General features: G+C 40.3%; 1 protein-coding gene across 17 annotated transcripts in view; it reads right to left on the bottom strand.

Annotated features, from left to right (window-relative positions):
• The window catches only part of LOC122564459 (FH1/FH2 domain-containing protein 3-like), a 650002-nt gene that overhangs the window by 155164 nt on the left and 474899 nt on the right, over window positions 1-19939 (bottom strand). For 10 of the 17 annotated variants that reach the window (XM_043719360.1, XM_043719363.1, XM_043719365.1 and 7 more), the window contains exons 10-12: window positions 19289-19432; window positions 11367-11614; window positions 9960-10055 (exon numbers count right to left, since the gene is read on the bottom strand). In XM_043719360.1, coding sequence (XP_043575295.1) covers window positions 9960-10055; window positions 11367-11614; window positions 19289-19432 — 488 coding nt within the window. The remainder of the gene's footprint in view (window positions 1-9959; window positions 10056-11366; window positions 11615-19288; window positions 19433-19939) is intronic. The other 7 variants (XM_043719367.1, XM_043719371.1, XM_043719372.1 and 4 more) reach the window with 1 other exon arrangement.

Here is a 19939-nt window from a genome sequence, read left to right as displayed (position 1 = left end):
AATCTAGTCCTATTTGCCAGCATTTAGCCCATATCCCTCTAAACCCTTCCTATTCATATACTCAGCCAGATGTCTTTGGACTTGTTGGGCCGAAGGGCCTGTTTCCACACTAAGTAATCTAATCTAAAAAGAAATCTTATCTAAAAAAAAATGTTGTAATTGTACCAGCCTCCACTACTTCCTCTGTCAGCTCGTTGCACATATGCATCACCCTCTGTGTGAAAAAGTTGTTCCTCAGATGACTTTTAAGTCTTTCCTCTATCACATTAAACCTTGTCATCTCGCTTTGGAATCTGCTACCCTGGGGAAAACACTTTGGCTATTCACTCTACTTATGCCCTTCATGATTTTATAAACCTCAATAAAGGTCAGCTCTCAGCTTCTGACACTGTAGGGAAAATAGTCCCAGCATATTCAATCTCTGAGTCTCGCTCAAAACCTGGCAACAATCTTGTAAATCTTTTCAGAAGTTTTTCAAGTTTCACAACACCCTTCGTCTAACAGGGAGCCCAGAATTGCATGCAGTATTCCATAAGTAGCCTAGCCAATGTTCTGTACCGCTGCAAGAAGACCTCCCAATTCCTATACTCAATGCACTGAACAATAAAGGCTTGCATTTCAAGTGCCTTCTTCACTATCCTGTCTGCCTGGGGCTCTCCCTTCAAGGAATTATGAACCTGCGTTACAAGGTCTCTTTGTTTACTGGCACTCCCCAGGACCATACTATTGAGTGTTTAAATCCTGCTCTGATCTGCCTTTCCAAAATGCAGCACCTCACGTTAATCTAAATTAAACTCCATCTGCCACCCCTCAGCCCACTGGTCCATCGGATTTAGGTCCTGTTGTAATCTTGAGGCAATCTTCTTCACTGTCCACTCTACCTCCAGTTTTGATGTCATCTGCAAACATACTAACCATACTTCATCTGTCCCCATCCAAATCATTGATATAAATGACAAAAAGCAGTGGGCCCAGCACCAATCCTTGTGGCATACCACAGGTCACAGGTCTCCAGTCTGCAAAGCAACCCTCTGTCTTCTACCTGGAAGTCAATCCTCAAGATTTCTCATCAATCGATCTGGATGATACTGTTAATGAGACTCACCAAATCTCATTAAACATTGCCACATTCACAGGGAAATCCAATTCTTCACTTACAACAATCAAGTCTCAGCACTCTCTCAAAAGTATTCCACCTTCCAGTCAAGGCCGAGAAGGGCAGATTTTTAATGAGGAAGGAAGTCAAATGTCATGGGGAAGAAAGGCAGGAAAGTGGAGTTGAGGATTATTAGGTAAAAACAAAGACTGCAAATGCTGGAAATCAGAGTCTAGATTAGAGTGGTGCTGGAAAAGCACAGCAGGTCAGGCAGCATCCGATGAGCAGAAACATCGATTTTCCTGCTCCTCGGATGCTGCCTGACCTGCTGTGCTTTTCCAGCACCACTCTAATCTAGACTCTTGAGGATTATTAGATTAGGCCTGAACTCACGAAATGGAGGAGTGGAAACAATGGGCTTAACAACATACTTTTGTTCCCATATATTTTTGGCTCCTCTCTCCATTTTGGACGGGACAATCCAGGGCAGTAGGAACATTTGACCTCTTTAGGGATGCTTTCAGAACATCCCGAAAGTGGATTTCTGCCATTCAGTTCCAAGTAGAGCAGCTGCAGCAATGGACAGTAAACCAAAAATGAATTCTCCATTCTATTTCAAGCTATTTACTTTTCTAGTTACTGCATACAAAGACACAACAGATTCAGAAGGCTCCAGTGTTATAAAGGTGACCGCAAAATGTGCCCATGCTGGGGTCTGCAGGCTTTTGCATTTTACTGTGATCAGGTCAATCTGATCAAGCCTCACCTATCCCTTCTCTTTCAATATCATTTGCCATTTGATTCTGAACTTAAACTTGCTATCCCATCTCATCTTCCATCATAACTTGCCCTTCCCTGGACCATCATGGACAGGCAGGTGGCTGGAAGAACACAGCAAGCCAGGCAGCATCAGGAGGTGGAGAATTCAACCTTTTGGGCATAACCCTTCTTCAGGACTAGGGTTGGGTATTAGGGGAGCTGCAGATAAAGGGGGTGGCGGGGGGCAGGGTGGTGAAGTGGGGTAGGTGAAGTCAGGTAGAGAGCATCTGCAGTTTGTTTGTTCTCTTCCCTAGACCACTGGCACTCATCTCAAACACCTCTTCAGATATTAACTGCAAGTTGTAACTGCTTCAACCAGAACCTTTGGAAAGTGCTGATTATTGTCTTTGGTTTGGCTTTTCTCAAGGTTCATTGGTTATTTTTACATCAACTTCTATTCCCTAGTGATTGGAGCACAACTACAAAATTCTATTGCAAAATATTGGGAATGTATTGCACTGTTTATATTGACTGCTGTTTTCCCTTTTCACAATTTGTCAATATTTCTTCAGAATTCCAAAATAATAAGAGTCTTAACATCATTATCAAACTTTGGGAACTGAACTTTGCCTAACCACATCAATGCAACTTACTGATTTATTTTGGCATGTTTTTAAAGGAACTTAAAACTTTCCCCGTCTTCAAAGAGATTTCCACTCTGTCACAATGTAGTATATGAATTCAAACTGTGCGACAAATCAAAACACCTTGATGCTGCTCAATTCAAATAATTGAATGCTCCCCCATTCAATCGCCCCTCCACACATATATACTACTGAAGAATTAATGCTCAGTTATATAACGTTTACAGTCAGATAAACAGGTCCTTTGGTCCAACTCATCCATGCCGACCAGATATCCTAAATTAATCTCATTCCATTTGCCAGCGTTTGGTCCACATCCCTCTAAACCCTTCCTATTCATATACCCATTTAGATGTTTTTTAAATGATGAAATTGTACCAGCCTCCACCACTTCATCTGGCAGTTCGTTTCATACATGCACCACCCCAACTTGAAAACGTTTCCTTAGGTCCCTTTTAAATATTTCCCTTTTCACCTTAAACCTGTGCTCCCTAGTTTTGTACTCCCCTATTCTGGAGAAAAAACCTTGGCTATTCACCCTATCCATGCCCCTCATGATTTTATAACCCTCTATAAAGGTAAATCCCTTAGCCTCCAATGGCCCAGGGTAAACAGCCCAGCCTAAACAGACTCTCCCACTAGCTCAAACATTCGAACCCTGGCAATGTCCTTGCAAATTTTTCTGAACTCTTTCAAGTTTAACATCTTTCCTAAAGCAGTGAGACCAGAATTGAATGTGTTTATGCAAGACTGGCCTAACTAAAGCCTTGTACAGCCTCAACATGACATCCAAACTCCTATACTCAATGCATTGACCAATAAAGGCAAGCATAACAAATGCCTTCTTCACTATCGTGTCTACCTGTGTCTCCACTTTCAAGGAACTATAAACCTGCACCCAAAGGTCTTTGTTCGGCAACATTTCCCAGGACCTTACTATTAAGTGTATAAGTCCTGCCATGATTAGCCTTACCAAAATACAGTACCTCATTTATCTAAATTAAATTCTGTCAATCCTCATCCCATTGGCCCATCTGATCAAGTTCCTGTTGCCTTCTGAGATAATCTTCACTGTCCACTACACGACCAATTTAGGTGTTATCTGCAAAATTACTAACCCATTCTTCATATATTCACATCCAAGTCATTTATACAAATAACAAAAAGCAGTTGACCCAGTACTGATCCTTGTGGCGCACCAGTGGTCACAGGCCTCCAGTCCGAAAAGCAATCCTCCACCAACACCCTCTGTTTCCTACCTCCAAGCCAATTTTGTATATAAAATTGTGAGCTCTCCCTGTTAGGTCATTACCAGGCAGCAAGTCATTATATTTGCACTATGGGATGACATGGATGTTTGCTTAACAATGTGCTCTGCACTATTTTAGCATAGTAAATTAATTTGAAAAGTTGATCTGAAATTAAATAACTTATCACATATCAATATTGTAATTTCAGTGTCCAACCTCTTGGTAATTTAAACAAAAGGGGAAAATTGCGCTTAATTAATACTTTTATCTTTCAGGTATTCTCAAGTCTGACTGAATTTTCAAATTTGTATTAAATCTCATTTGAATCCTTTAAACAAAGAATACAAGAGATTTCCATTTAAAAAACATGTATAAATGTCAGTTTTATTGCAAAAAATTAATTTTGTAAACACTGACCTTCCCACACAAAACACAGGAGTCACTGCTACATTTCTTTTGAACAAACAACAATTATATCTTACCCTTGCTGAATTTCATTCAGCAACCTCACGATTGTTACTCTAACTTATAGGACAGTTACACCCTCTCTCCAAACTCACCCAAGTAGCAGCGTTTAAATATTCTCGAGTTTGTTTGACTTGGTGCAGAAGAGAGAGAGAGAGAGAGAGAGAGAGAGAGAATCACATCCTGTGTTTCTTGAAGCATTGTAAGAACACCACTCAGTTCTGTAAGTTAAAAGTTCCCAGCTGATGCTATAACCCTGCCCCCAATCATCTGTAGAGATAGAGAGAGAGAATCACATCCTGTGTTTCTTGAAGCATTGTAAGAACACCACTCACAGTTCTGTAAGTTAAAAGTTCCCAGCTGATGCTATAACCCTGCCCCCAATCATCTGTTCCTGCCATCACTTTATTGACAAGAGAGGGGGAGAAACAGAGTGATGCTACACTCCGAAGATTGTGGTTAAAAGCAAAATGCAGCCTAAATTTACAACCATTACTTCAAACTTGATGACAGGCATGACTGAAAAGTCAAGTCATCCGATCATGCCAGTGTGTTAATTACTAGCTCGGCATTCAATATGCAGTTATAGCAACCAAATTTATGAGGATGACTGTCATTTCAAATATTCTTACAAACCTAACAAGTGATTGAGATGACATAAATGTAGGTTACTGAACACTGTATCCCTCTTGAGGTGCATTTATGACCATGCTTGGGTATCGAGAAAGAAAGTACATATTGTCCTTGTGCAGCTTGATCAAGGTTGCAGAAGAGATTCATTTTAGAATCTGATGTATTTATAGGGCATTTTAAACACAGATGTTAAACTGCACTCAAGTTATGTACCACTTGACAGCACAGAGCACTGCAAAGATGTTAAGTTGAAGATGGCAGATTTGGCTGTGAATCTGTCCTTCTGCATTACACTGGTATGTTGATCTAGATTTTTGTCTCCAAGTTTGTAGGAATGGGGGGTAAATCTGAATCTCAACTTCACTCAGAGTCAAATGTGTTACCAGCTGAGCCACAGCTGACATGGCAAAGGATTAGAGTCTGCCATAGTCAGTAAATGGCGGAGTGGACTCGATGGCCAAATGGCCTTACTTCCACTCCTATGTCTTATGGTCTTATAGTAAGGAGTGCGAGTATTGATCATGATCTACTTTGTATGAAGACAGACCAGAAATGAAGCATCTCTGAAAGATGTTTAGAACTTAGACTTGACATACGTGGTTATAAGGAGAAAGTGAGGTCTGCAGATGCTGGAGATCAGAGATGGAAATGTGTTGCTGGAAAAGCGCAGCAGGTCAGGCAGCATCTAGGGAACAGGAGAATCGACGTTTCGGGCATTAGCCCTTCTTGTGGTTATAAGTGCAATATAAGTGCAGTCGAAGGGATATTTCAAATATCAATTACTCAAACTTAGCAGTCAGTGGAAAGTGTTTTAACAGTTTGAATCCTCAAGAGTCTGGAGACTAGATTTATCAGACCTTGCATTTACTCTCTAAAGTAATATCCATAATGGAGAACTTGGGAGTGTTGAATTTAGGGATCTTTTGGCAGTTTTGTTAAAAATGCTGTATTAAATTCTAATAAGACAAACAAATCACGGAAATATTTTTGATTCTGTAAATAATTATACTGTCTTTTGTACTAAATTTTGATGAAAGCAAAGATGATTTTCCTCAGCCTTGGTGGTCCATTGTAGACAGGTGGTCCCTTAGTGCAGCAATATAGCGTTATGCTGAAGCATATATAAAGCAAATAGCTAATATCCGGCAATTAGAGCAATCAAAGGACCCAGACTATCAATATTTGGATAAGCAGCATTTCACTGAAAAGAAACCGCTTTATGCAAGCATTCTGTTTGATCTTGCTGTAAGCTTTAAAACCTTCTGCCTTAAGATTTATGCTTTCATACTGTACAAACGACCATTGAAAATGGGCTTTTTATTCTGTTTCAAGCACTCAATAATATTTAATTTTTAACAGTTTAATTCACGAGTCGGATCTTTTAATGCTAGCTGCTCAGATTTCTCAAATCAAATGCATTTAGGGGATTCGTGCTTAATCTAGTTATTGTAACTTCTCCGTTGAATGGAACAAGTCAAAATTCAACTTCACATTTTCAAACCATCTTTGTGACAACTGTACAACCTAACAGGATGTCCCCTTGCCTCTCATCTTCATGCAACACCAGTGAGCACTTTTTGGTTCAACATGGTTAAGGCTATCGAGAACACACAATAAAAACCTCACTGAGGCATACAGAGTCATGGAAATATACAACTTTCCCATTCTTCCCACCAACAATTGTACATTGAGAGTAGAAGACCAACAACAACCAGACCTTGTTCATTCTGCTAGTCCTTCCCGGCTTGTAAGACTTACCAATTGTCTTGCCTTTGTCTAGGATTGTGCCTCATCAACAATTTGTCCACAGGCAATTAACCATAACCTTGACTAACTGCAGAAAAGTGAGTACTACCAGCCCACATTTTGAAGAGAAAGGATTAACATTTCAGTTCTGAGGTGCAGGGATGCCCAGGTCTCATTCATAGCAGTTTATTCTCTCAGTATATTGCTAATCACGTCATCCATAAATGCTCATCATTTGATGTCAACTACATAGGAAGATTTGCCAATTTATTTCCAAATAATCAAAAGTTCACCACAAAACCTAAATTAAGCAATTCTGCACTCTCAGCAGCAGCCTTGAAACAGCCACAAGGCAACGTTCCATCAGCATCAACCACTGCAGATCCCATCTCTGTCCATACATAGTAACCTCAGCCAGTGCAGGAACAATGAAAGTTTCTCCTTCTCAACCTTGCCTGATGCATGGTGATGCTCTGGTTAAAATCACCGCCAGTCTGGGAGAGGCAGCAACCCTATGGACCTCAGACTATGCAGACTTTGCTTTTCCACAAAGTTCTGAGTTCCAACCATGTCACACATGGCAAACGCTCAGACAAGTGAAAGACAGCAAATCTAAATATCTGCCATTCCATGCACTCAATGGTTGAATAAGTTTTGGGGAAGTGCTTGAGCATATTATCCATTTTAACCAGAGCCAGTGGCTACAGCATATGGAAGCCAATAAACAAACTAATTTACTCTTATGCTAAATTTTATTCCAAATTATTAATTAATAGATTTGCTTTAATATACAGACACTCATTTCAGTATGCTTCTGTTAGCTTGAGGGGGAGAGATTCAAATTACTGGCCAATTCAAATTGCCGTGTGCCAAACAATGGCTGGATTAGCAGGAGTAGGCCACATGTAAGAAATCGTGTGACATGCATTTCACTTACAGTGATGGCACATAGATAGCAAAGTAATTACATCAAACAATTCATTCAAGGATGTGACCATCACACTCAACCTGTAAGGGAATCCAGTGTTATGGAGAAAAGACAGCAAGTGGAATTATCAGATCAGTCACGATCTCATTGAATGATACAGCTGACTTAATGGACTGAATGGTCAACTTCTGCTCCTACGCCTTATAATCTTGTCTGCGCTCAGAGGTATTGGTTTAGGGAGGATTGTAGACCATGAGGTGTGAGATCTTCCATGCTTCAGAAACGCTGGGTGCCTCTTGCATGTATCCACACAGGCAGATCTTGGTTTAACATGATGTGGAGGAGCCAGTGTGGGACTGGGGTGGTGGACAAAGTTAAAAATCACAACACCATGTTATAGACCGACAGGTTTATTTAGAAGTACTAGCGTTCAGAGCGCTGCTCCTTCATCAGCAATCTGATCAGCTACCTAATCAGATAAAGGAGCAGTGCTCTGACAGCTAATGCTTTCAAATAAATCTGTTGGGCTATAACCTGGTGTTCTGAGATTTTTAACTTAGTTTAACATTACATAGAAAGATTGCACCTCTAATAATACAGCACCCTATCAACAAAGCTTAGCATCTTCATTATTGTTCGTACAGAACACACCACATGGAAATTCAGTTCTGTTACCTTGCTTATTTAAAAAAAACATACAAGCAATGAAAAAGGAAAACTGTGCACAGCAACCTAGCTTCAAGTAAAATGTGCACTAATATTAATTCAGTTTAATTTCAATATTCGATTAGGGAGAACAGAATCTCATCTATACTGTAAAGATTGGGTTTATTGAATGCACAGATAAGCCTTTAAATTGAATTGAATTTATTATCACGTGTGCCGAAGCACAGTGAAAAGCTTTGTCTTGTGAGCAATACAGGCAGATCACATAGTTAAATAGCATAGATAAGTTAAATAGCATAGATAAGTAAATAGTAGGTAAACAGTGGCAAAAACAAAAAAAAACAAGTACAGGCGAATGCTAAGAGTTTGAGAGTACGTGTACCGAGGCACAGTGAAAAGCTTTGTCTTGTGAGCAATACAGGCAGATCACAGAGTTAAATAGCATAGATAAGTAAATAGTAGGTAAACAGTGGCAAAAACAAAAAAAAAACAAGTACAGGCGAATGCTAAGAGTTTGAGAGTCCATTCAGTATTCTAACAACAGTAGGGTAGAAACTGTTTCAAAACTGGCTGGTGTATGTGTTCAGGCTTCTGTACCTTCTCCTCGATTGTAGAGGTTGTAAAAAATGCATTGCCAGGGTGGGATGGATCTTTGAGAATGCTGGATGATTTTCCTTGACAGCTGGCATGGTGGATGGATTCTCTAGATGGGAGGTTGGCCTTTGTGATTGTCTGGGTCAAGTTCAGGTATTCAGGCTGAGATGCAACTGTGAACACAGTGGCCATGCAATAGTGCTCTGCTTGAAGGGTGGAATTTGTAGCCTTGCTACGATGTACAGATCCTCAATAAGCATTGATTCTAAGTAATGGAGAAGTCCACCTGATTTTATAAGAACCACCAAGAAAACCAGTCCAAAACACACAACAGGTCCTGTTAAAATTTCTTATGGACACCACCAATGTGTTCAGGAGCCAAATGACCTGCATCTGAGGGAACGTAGCCAGTTTTCTGAAGTCATCCAACAGTAATACTCACACAAGAGTGACCAAACTATTCACTCTGTGGTTCTCTCAAAATCATCAAGTCAGCTCCATTATCACCTCACCAGCTCACCAAACAGCATTCCTGCCTGCTTCAGTGATCTCTGCACCCTTAAAAAAATCGCCAAGTCCACAGCGGAGCTTTAACACACCAGAATGGGCCAAATTGATAACCTGAAGGAAAATCTCATGCAAGGTGTCGAAGAGGTGTTGTTTTGATGAGTGCAAGTGTTGTGATCAAAACTGAAATAAACTGATGTCTCTTGGATAAAGGAGTGAAAAATTAGGGAAAGGGTAGACTATGGAAAAGAAGAAATGGGGTAAAGAAGGTCTCAAAGAGGGTTCTTGCTACTGCACATTGACATGCTGTGACCATTATAACTCAATGTTTGGATAATGACCTCCGCTTATACCTTTTGTGAATGCATCCTTCCATATTAAGATGTCAAAAAAAGGTGCCATAATTTTTACAAAGATAACAAACTTGGTCAAAACTACATTTTTGTCTCAACAATTTGAGAGTTCTGTCTGCGCTTTCAAGAGTGTAAAGTGGGCTCACAAAGAACAGATGTTACAAACAAATAAAAATCCATACCAATACAGAGACGCAGCACGTCCAGCAAGGAAAGCTTTTCACAAGAGCGTCCCCATCCCCAGAGAGGTGAAGCACAAGGAGCAGAAGAGTGACCCAAGCTGCAGTCATGCAATTTAATGCAGCCCCTTGTACTTACGCATTGCATTCTGAGAGATTTGCCTCAAATACATCATCAGACTGGGTTGGTTCATCGGCATGGCGGATCACGTAGCTCAGCTGAGGCTTGTCTTTGCTGAACAGAGTAAATTTGACGTCAAAAACAGGAATGAAGGTGATGAGATTAAAACTGGACTACTGCATTCAGGGAGACAGGAGAAGGTATTGGCTCAAACCTGCACCGTGCAGCTGACAACCGAGAGTCGGGATTCTGCATTTTAGTGGATAAGGGTAAGGCCCTTATTTTTCTGCTGGTTCAAGGATTTAGGTTCAGGTGCAAATTAACATCAGACAAGAACATTGACTTGAATAAGTAAACTTCAAATTCAATTATCAAGGAATCTAAATAAGAACTTACTTTTATTTATGACAGCCATGGCATACATTTCAAATCTTGGATACAGAAATCTTGGTTACTGCACACTATGAAACACAACAGACCTGATTTTGCACAAATGTTGTGCACAAAACAAGTTGCAACTGGTCCAAGCCCAATTCTGACCTTACTGTGGGCATGAAGTTGGACATATGGTTGTGACAAGCATCATTATATTTGTAAAGTGAAGTGAATTGAATATCTGCTTCTTGACGGTCACCCATGTCTCAAAACTACTGAGAGAGGAGAGTGCAAACAGCACATCCTTGAAGAGCTGTTTTGATTATAAATTTATTAGTTTACACTGATCTTCAGTGTTATGATTCAAATTGACTTGTTGTCAGAGAAACTGGAACTCTAAGTATTATCAGCAACAAAATAAATTCTCAATCTACACCTCCAGTTATTAGGAGCCACAGTGCTGACACAGTTCAACCTACTACATCTATAGTTTACACATTGCGGATCCAATATCTTCTCTTGAATGAAACATTCATTGTCATTTGCAAAAGTAACACGCTATTTTCATTCAGTTGTCATTTGTGCGTACAAGTGCATTATTACTTGTACACCTCACCATCTTCTAGATTACTTCACAATTAAAAATATTCCCATTGCTGGGATAAAAGTTTCAACTTTATGTGCATGTGAAATATGTGTATTCCTCTTTAGCAGTTTTCTGTTGTACATATCAATGAATGCGTACAGTTCCATCAGGAAGTCTGAACTGTGTGCAATTTGGACAATACCAGATGATGCTTTTGAGCCTCTGCTACACTATCAATGTTTATTGATGATAGGTTTTCGAGTCCTTTTTGCTCTTTACAGCCAAACCTTGGCTGAGCCACAATTTGTCTGTGGTGTGATAACTAATACAAGATGATATGATAGGATTAAAAAGTAACTTTCATGCAACATTGACTGGAGGGAGTAAAGGATAACACCACCTCACAAAAGGATCTCTGGTTAACATGGTTTCCGCACTGTGTTCAATTTTTGGCAATCACTTACTTTTCGCTGAGATCTTCATGCATCTGGCCATTGGACGTGGGGTAATGTGGGCTTAAATGGCCAGGCAGGGCACTGCATGGACTGGCAGGGGCAGACAAGGAGCTCTTGATATTCTGCACTGAATGCCTTCGACTCCTCCTTCGTTCTAAACCACGCCGCTCATTCACACCAAGACTTGATCTCCGCCGGTCCTTGCGTCCACTCAAAGTAACATTATCATCATCACCATCTTCATGCTTCAGGCTCATCTTTAAAAGAGGAAAACATGATTTGCATGACTATGTTAATGTGAAAATACACTTTCAGTTTAATTTGCTCACCCAAATGTAAACATTGTTAGTTTTTTTTCCTCCCCATCGCTGACAAGACATGCATTTACCACCCACCTCTAACTGCCCAGAGGTGGGGTGCTAAAAACTGTTCCAGACTACATATTGAAGCTGCCATCATGAAACTGAGTTGATTGAATGATCAATTGAAGAATTAACAACATCAGCAGGACTGGGGAAGTTAAGTTGTTATGTTAGCTCTTTCAGCATGGCAACCTTGAGCTAAATCGGTCAGCTATGACCTTGGCTCTGGATGGAGGTTTACTCACTGAGCTGGAACGTTCATTTTCAGATGTTTTGTCACCATACTAGGTAACATCTTCAGTGAGCCGCCGGGTGAAGTATTGCTGGTGTTCCCTGCTTTCTATTTATGTGTTTGGGTTTCCTTGGGTTGGTGATGTAATTTCCTGTGGTGACATCATTTCCTATGGTTATTTGGCTATTGACCATAACATTAGAAGAAACAGGAGGAGTAGGCTGTTCAGCCCATTGAATCTGCTCTGCCATTCACTGATAATCCTCAAATCTACTTTCCTACCTTTTTCCCATTAACCTACATTTCAATCCTAATTAAAGCTTGGTTTATCTCAGCATTGAATATGCTTAATGATAAAGCCTGTACAGTCCTTTGCAATAAAAATTCCACAGAGTCACTCGCCAGAGAGAAGAAATTCCTTCTCACCTCTGTTTTAAATGGGCCAATGTCTGAGTCAATCTTGATAATGGTGTAATGAATGTCACTATTATTATTTGGGAATTTGGATTCATTAATAGAGAGAAATTTGTTTTTATTCTTTAATTCTGGGAAGGTTTTTGTTATATAAAGGGCCAGAAAGACATTTGGAACAGTGAATTAAGGATAGCCTTCCCAATAGATCATTATGAGGTAGGCTAAATGATTCAACAAACTACCCAGTGAGGTAACTGCTGCCTAGTCTCACTTGTGTTTTTACAAACAGAGAAGTGAAGGCTAGGGGCCAAAAGGAGGAGACGGGTTTCTTAGGTCTAAAAGGGATCAAAGGACAAGGAGAGAAAGTGGGAACAGGGCACTAAATTGGATGATAAACCATGATTATATTGAATGGTGGAGCTGGCACAAATGACCAAAAAGCCTACTCCTGTGCTGGTTTAGATTTCGCAGTGTGAGTTCAGACATGGAGTGGCGCTCCAAAAGCTACTGCTTCCAATTAAACCTGTTGGACTATAACCTGGTGTTGTGTGAGTTCAGATCAACATCTTTATCCCAGCATAACCATTTAATTCTGACAGTCTACAGGCTGCCAGAGCTGGAAGGTAGTCTTAAGTTGTTTTAGCAGCCTTTATTTTTTTTCTTAGGACTCAGAGGAACAACCAGTGAGTTAGCAGCCTCCCTGGGTTAGATCACTGCATCATTGTATTGAGCAGGAAAACAGATGCAGTTGGAAAAACTCAGCAGGTCTGGCAACATCTATGGAGACAAGGTATAGTGACCCTTCTTCAGAACTGACTGCAGCTAGGAAAAGGCTGGTTTAAATGCTGAAGGGGGGTTAGGGGAAGGAGTAAATAACTGGTGCAGATGGAGGCCAGAAAGGAAACAGCAATTCGACATATAAAGGGAATAGGGAGGTCAATCTGGTACAATGAGTAGCTGCTAATTGGGACAATTAGTGGCTAAGAGTGGGTTGGTTGTGGTAGCAGCCTATGTGACGACAAGGCCTGGTGTGCAAGAGTTAGAGTAAGGACATGGGATAAGGTGCTCAAGCCCCAAAATTATTGTAAGACAGAGACAATGATCCTGGGCTTCCTGTTGGCTTCTACTGCAACATGTTGTGCTCATAGATCAACATCTCTGTCTGAGTCTTGCTGCAGTTCTTCAGTGAAGCTTGCAGCAAGCTGGAAGAAGAGCACCTCATTTTCTGCTTAGGAACCCTGCAACCTTCCGGACTCAATATCAAGTCCAATAACTTTACGGCCTCAGCACCTTCTCCCATGTCCTGGCCCTGTCATCACATGGGCTTTTACCACAATCAACCCATTGTTAGCTACTAATGGTCCCCATTAGCAGTTATTGATGTCCCCAGGCTGAGTTTTATCCCTTCCTTTGTCTGCACCATTGCTGCTCTGTCTCCATCTACCATTTAATCCTCCCCCCTCCCCCCTTCTTTAGCATGGGGAGCTCAAAATTAGAGGGCACAGGTTTAAGAAGAGAGGGGAAAATTTGAGAGATACCCAAGGGGCAAATTTTGCACACAGAGGACGATGAGTGTATGGAGCTGCCAGAGGAAGTGCTGAAGGCAGGTACAATTGCAACATTTAAAAAACATCTGGATGTTTTAGAAAGGTTTTAGATGTACATGTGCCAAACGCTGGCAAGTGGGACTAGAGCAGTTTAGGATATCTGGTCGGCATGTATGAGTTGAACCGAAGGCTCTATTTTCGTGCTGTACAATATATAGCAGAGATATATCTATTTGTATATACCAACCTTTTCCTAGTTACAATCAGTTCTGAAGATGGGTCAGTTGGACACAAAAGGTTAACCCTACTTTCTCATCACAGGTACTGCCGGACTTGCTGAGTTTTTCTACTAATTTCAGTTATTGTTTCTGATTTCCAGCATCCATAGTTATTTGCGTTTTTTTGCATAGGTTAGGGGCAGTCCATTAACAAGTGGTGCTAGACTGGAGTCACCTGTAGGCAAAACTGAGTACTGCAGATGCTGGAGATTAAGAGTCGAGAGTGTGGTGCTGGAAAAGCACAGCAGGTCAGGCAGCATTTGAGCAGGAAAATCGACATTTCGGGCAAAAACCCTTCATCTGGAATGGAGTCATCTGTAGCCCAGTTAAGTTTGGCAAATTTCCTTCTTGAAAGTACATTATTAAATTAGTTAGATTTCAAACAACCACCTGGCAGCTTTCTTGTCACTTTTAGCAATGTCACCTTGTTTCCCCCCCCAAATTTACTTACTTATTTTCTTTCAACTGTCTTTAAGATCACAAACTACCTTGATGGCATGTGAACTACAATTATTGTGAACATGACGACAATACTGCAGAGCCAACGCCAAACTTGGGAAGGCAAGTTAGTTCTGAAGGCCAAACAAACTCAAAAATCAAGAATAAGGCTTCCTATTCCAGGGACTATCACCCTACTATGTGCTTGATGTCAGTTCGGGCCATTGCACTATACTGATAGATTGATTTGTTGTTGTTACTTGTACTGAGATATAGTGAAAAGGGTTGTTTTGCATGCTATACGGGCAGATCATCACATACATAGGTGATTTAGAGTTTGGGACCCAGTATAGTGTGCCAAAATTCGCAGATGATACCAAAATGAGTGGTAGAGCAAAGTGTGCAAAGGACACAAAGTCTGCAGAGGGCTGTATACATGTTAAGTGAGTAGGCAAGGGTCTGACAGATGGTGTACAATGTTGGCAAATGTGAAGTCATTCATCTTGGTAGGAACAGCAGCAAAATTGAACATTATTAAAGTGGTGAAAAATTGTAGCACACTGCTGTGCAGAGGGACCGGAGTGTCCTTGTGTCGGATTCACAAAACGTTGGCATGCAGGTTCAGCAGGCAATTAAGGCGGCAAATACTGCAGCTGTATAGGGTGGTGGGGATGTCACACCTGGAGTACTGCGTGTCGTTTTGGTGTTCTTACTTGAGCAAGGACGCACTGGCACTGGAGGGAGTGCAGAGGAGGTTCACTAGGTTGAATCTGGAATTGAGAAGGCTGCCTCATGAGCAAAGGTTGGGTAGACTGGGATTATACTCAATTGAATTTAGAAGAATGAGGGGGGGGATCTTGTAGAAACATAAAATTATGAAGGGAATAGATAGGATGGAAGCTGGGGAGGTTGATTTCACTGGCAGATGAAATTAGAACTAGGGGCTATAGACTCAAAATAAGGGGGAACAGATTTAGGGCTGCGTTAAGGAGGAACTTCTTCACCCAAAAGGTTGTGAATCTGTGAAATTCCCTGCCCAGTGAAGCAGTTGAGGCTACCTGGCTGAATGTTTTTAAGTCAAAAATAGATAGTTTTTTGACAGTGAAGGAATTAAGAGTTATGATAAGCAGGCAGCTAAGTCAAACGGAGTCCATGAAAAGATCAGCCATGATTTTATTGAATGGTGGAGCAGGGTCAATGGGTCGGGTGGCCCACTCCTGCTTCTATTTCTTATGTTGATATGTAGAAAGTGCATATGGTTGGCAGAGCAGAGTGCAGAATAGTGTGTTATGGCCACAGAGAAGGTGCAGAGAAAGAGAGATTAAAATTAATATTTGTGAGAGATTCATTCAAAAGTCTGATAACAGAGGGAAAGAAGCTGTTCTTGAATCTATTCATGCATGTATTCAAACTTCTTTAAGCATTCCAAAACCACTGCATCCGTGCTGAAGCTGGGCTGTAAATATATCCATAGGCCATCTCTAGAACCTGGGCTATGGAAAGAACCTAAATGCTAATCCACTGACTTGATAGCAAATTACATTTCAAAGGTCACATCAGAAAGCATAAATTGCAATCCTCCAGCATTGACCAGAACCAACTGACAGAAGTAATATGTGACAAGACAACATGTAAGGGGAGAAGCATAATGAGAAAAAGATTAAAGCGAATTCTATACTGGGTACAGGCATTGAAACAGGCCATTCAGCCCAATCAGTGCTGGTGTGTATTCTCCAATCAAGCCTCCTTCCATCTTTCCTCATCTAAATCCACCATTGCAACCCATCTCTCTCTTTGCCCCCAAAAGGCTTGCCTGTGCTCTCCTCAACTGCATCTATATTATCACTCCAACCTCTGCCTGTGGTAGTGAATTCCATATTTTCACCACTCTTCGGAAAAATAACCACCTTCTACATTTTCTTTTGGAGTTTTTGGTGACCCTCTTATATTGATGGCTTGCAGTTTCTCTTCCCAACAAATGGAGGCACGTCTGTGAAGCGTAAAGGCAAAATGGCCAAAACGTTCTTGTGACACAAGAGGGGATTACAAATACAGCAATAGTGTCGGGATTTAGACGGACAAATAAATTGGATTGAGCATTGTCAAATATTGACACTACTGTTAGGAACTATGAATAACTTCAAATTTAACTTTTGTGTTTCCTGCATGGAACAATGGCAGACACGTTTTTAATTCACTTTTAGAGTGATTGTCGTAAACACAGTAATGAGGAGTCTGGAGGATTGTTTGTTTCCTTGCATTTTTAATGAGGATTCATAACCCTTGAAGGGAAGGGGAGATGGGAGCAATGGTTTACTGCTTTTATAAAGGTGGTAGGGAAAAAAACCTGAGCTGTTGCCGAGTAACAGGCATTGAGAGACACCGAGTAATAGAAAACTACAGGTGGAAGGTGGCATTTGTTGTGTGTGCATGCAACAGTGTTGAACTCTCTGCTAAGAAATTCTGCAAGACTACTAGAAACTGAGTTTAGGCTATTCATGCGTTTGGTTGGAAGTTGAAGTAATGGAGTTTAGTTTGCCCTTTGGATCGAGTCTCAGGGAGAGATGCCAGCTGAAGGAAAGGCAGCTCACAAATGCACAAAAAACCTCTGAACGGAAACTGTTGGTAGTTGTGACAGCCTGAGCAACAAGCCTCTGTGTGAAGAAAATGGCAAAGTGTCACTTGGATTTGGTATTTTTGAAAGCACATCGGTGGGAAAAAAAGACTAGCCCAATTGTGAGTCCTTTTCCATTGTTCATAATGAAATCTCTCCAACTTTTCTGTCCAGTGTAACATAGTTCATACATCTCCTTGCTTAATAAACATTTTATTTTGTGTGAGAAAACTACACTGGCAGACTCTTGTAACTGTGATCAGTAACTTACTTCTGCAGGAAGAAAAAAAACAAAGTGAATGTCTATTAAGCCATGTTTCAATCCGGGACCTGTCCTGTGCAATATTAACAACATGGGATCTTAATACCTGTAAGACAGAAGCTAACCTGTCAAAATTAACAGGATTGGATTTGAGATATTGGTTAATAGACTGTAGAACCACCTGTGCATATGACTGTGGTAAACAAAAACAATCCAGATTCAAGGTCATAAACAGAAAATCTATCAGGCTTTGGAAAAAGGGATAACATCAGTCATCAAATAACTGAGCTACAAGTTAAAATGATAGGGATTAAGCTTATTCATACTGAAGAGGAGACTGATTGAGGGATTCATAATCCTGAATGGTGATGAAGAAACATTAAATTCCAAGAAACTATACCCTGACCTTAAGATAACACAGAGTGTGTATAGATTGGAAACAATCTGACGGATCTATGGGAGATGGAAGAGGAAGGGGAACAAAAAAGATCCAATAGATTCATTGTACAGAGAGAAGGGGTATGCAGGAGATTAGATAAAAACTGTGCAGACAATAACAAGGACTGTCCATGTATTATATATAATATATTATAAATATACAATTAATATTACATTTGATATATTTATATGACATTATACAGTGTATATAATGGAGATCACTTATGTGTGCTGTATTAGTTGATTTATTTAAAACAAACTGATACAAGATTTAGAGCTATAATTTTCAATGTATTTTACCATTTTTGGAGCAAACTCTGATTTTTTTTTCTATTTCAATGATGCTTTCTAGACAAAAAAGTGCCAGAAACAACATGAGTAAAACAAAAAGAATTGGCACATCTAAAGACTTGAAATAAACAGATTATTCAGTACCCATGAAAAATTTTTTAAATTATTTTCCATGTGCACCTGTCAGAGTATTAACCCATCTTTTCTCAGTCAAATGTTGACTTTGTGCGTTTGCATTACAAATGTAATCCTTATTGTTGTTTCTCAATCCTCATTCACAGTGGTGCCTTTGGCAGTAATTCCTCCATGCATTTGGTTGCCAATCTCTGCAGTCAAGATCCAGAATCTCGACAGAGAAATTTCAGTAATGATATTTCTCTCATCTATTTGTCGCATCTCAAATGTACCATCATCACAGCATGCATGTATTATTCTAATTTACTGGAGAATTACATTAGCATAAGTGTTGCAAATGACAGGGTTTTGAGGGACTATTTAGGAGAGTGAAAACTAGCCATGATTCCGGAGACTGACTGCTATCTCGTGACGCCTCTGTAAAATTATATAGTGGACGCCAACAGTGAGATTAACTGTGCTGTCCTCAATCAAGGCTCAAGATTTTGCTGACACTCCTAAACTCACATCTGAACAATCACTTGAGTGAGCTATTGCCAAGATGGATTATTGCAGTAGCATAAGATACAAGGGGATTGGAGGAGGGGGTGGGGGGGTGATGATGATGATGAGGAGAAAAGTACTAGTTTGTATATTTTCATACATCTGACCTGACTGCCAGAGTCTAAAGCTTTTTGCTACTTGTTTCAGTCCAACAATGTTGCCTTTCTCAATTGCATAAATTATCAGCCTACATCAAAGCTCAACAGAAGACTTATGAAATCTTGCATCCTTTAATAAAAGGCTAACTCTGCTCAAGTTGCTTACTGGAGGCTACAGATTCTGCAGTTTCACAATTTTCATAAACCTCATCCTCCCCCAGCATCTTTTTAAAAACAATGTAATTGTGCTCAGATTAACGTGGGAGTGTGAAACATTACCTCATAAATATTGAATTGTTCGAGCAGATCCAAATCAGTTCCTTTTTTGTTCAAGTGCCTCTGGGAAATGGCTTCCATCCCCTGTTCTTCTAGACAGTCCACTACATCATAGAAGGAATCTTGATCGGGCAAACCTGCCAACGTCTGGGAATTCCAACAAAGCACATGAATACATTCATTTCACGAAGAGAGAGAAACTGTTAAACACGCAGATGAAAAATGTATCCATTAAAAAAAAAGCTAAAGGAGTTTTGTAGTCAGCATTTCTCACTGCCCCAGGAAATCGGTTCGACCAAATTGAACATTCTCACTTTTGTGCTATTGTGCAAGAGCTGGAATCGTACAGCATACAAAAACTTTGTAATAAGTGTTTAGAAATTGAGCGCATACATTTTTTCCATTTGTGTGGGATTTCTTTGTTCATTAGTTTAAACAGGTCACTTAGCCCTTCAATCAGGACTCATTATTCTTCCATTAAAATATCACAAAGGAACATTATATGAAAAAAATTAACTATTAATGGAGAAACATCATTTCAAGGCAAACATTTATTTCAAAGCTGACCAAACGGTGCAGTTGGATGAATTGTGAGATGCTGCCAGTATACTGTTATCAACTTACCATCATCTGCCATCCACCGTCTTTCTCATC

Source organism: Chiloscyllium plagiosum, chromosome 29, assembly GCF_004010195.1.
Source record: "Chiloscyllium plagiosum isolate BGI_BamShark_2017 chromosome 29, ASM401019v2, whole genome shotgun sequence".
Taxonomy (NCBI): Eukaryota; Metazoa; Chordata; class Chondrichthyes; order Orectolobiformes; family Hemiscylliidae; genus Chiloscyllium; species Chiloscyllium plagiosum.
This window is presented reverse-complemented; position numbering and strand designations above follow the sequence as displayed.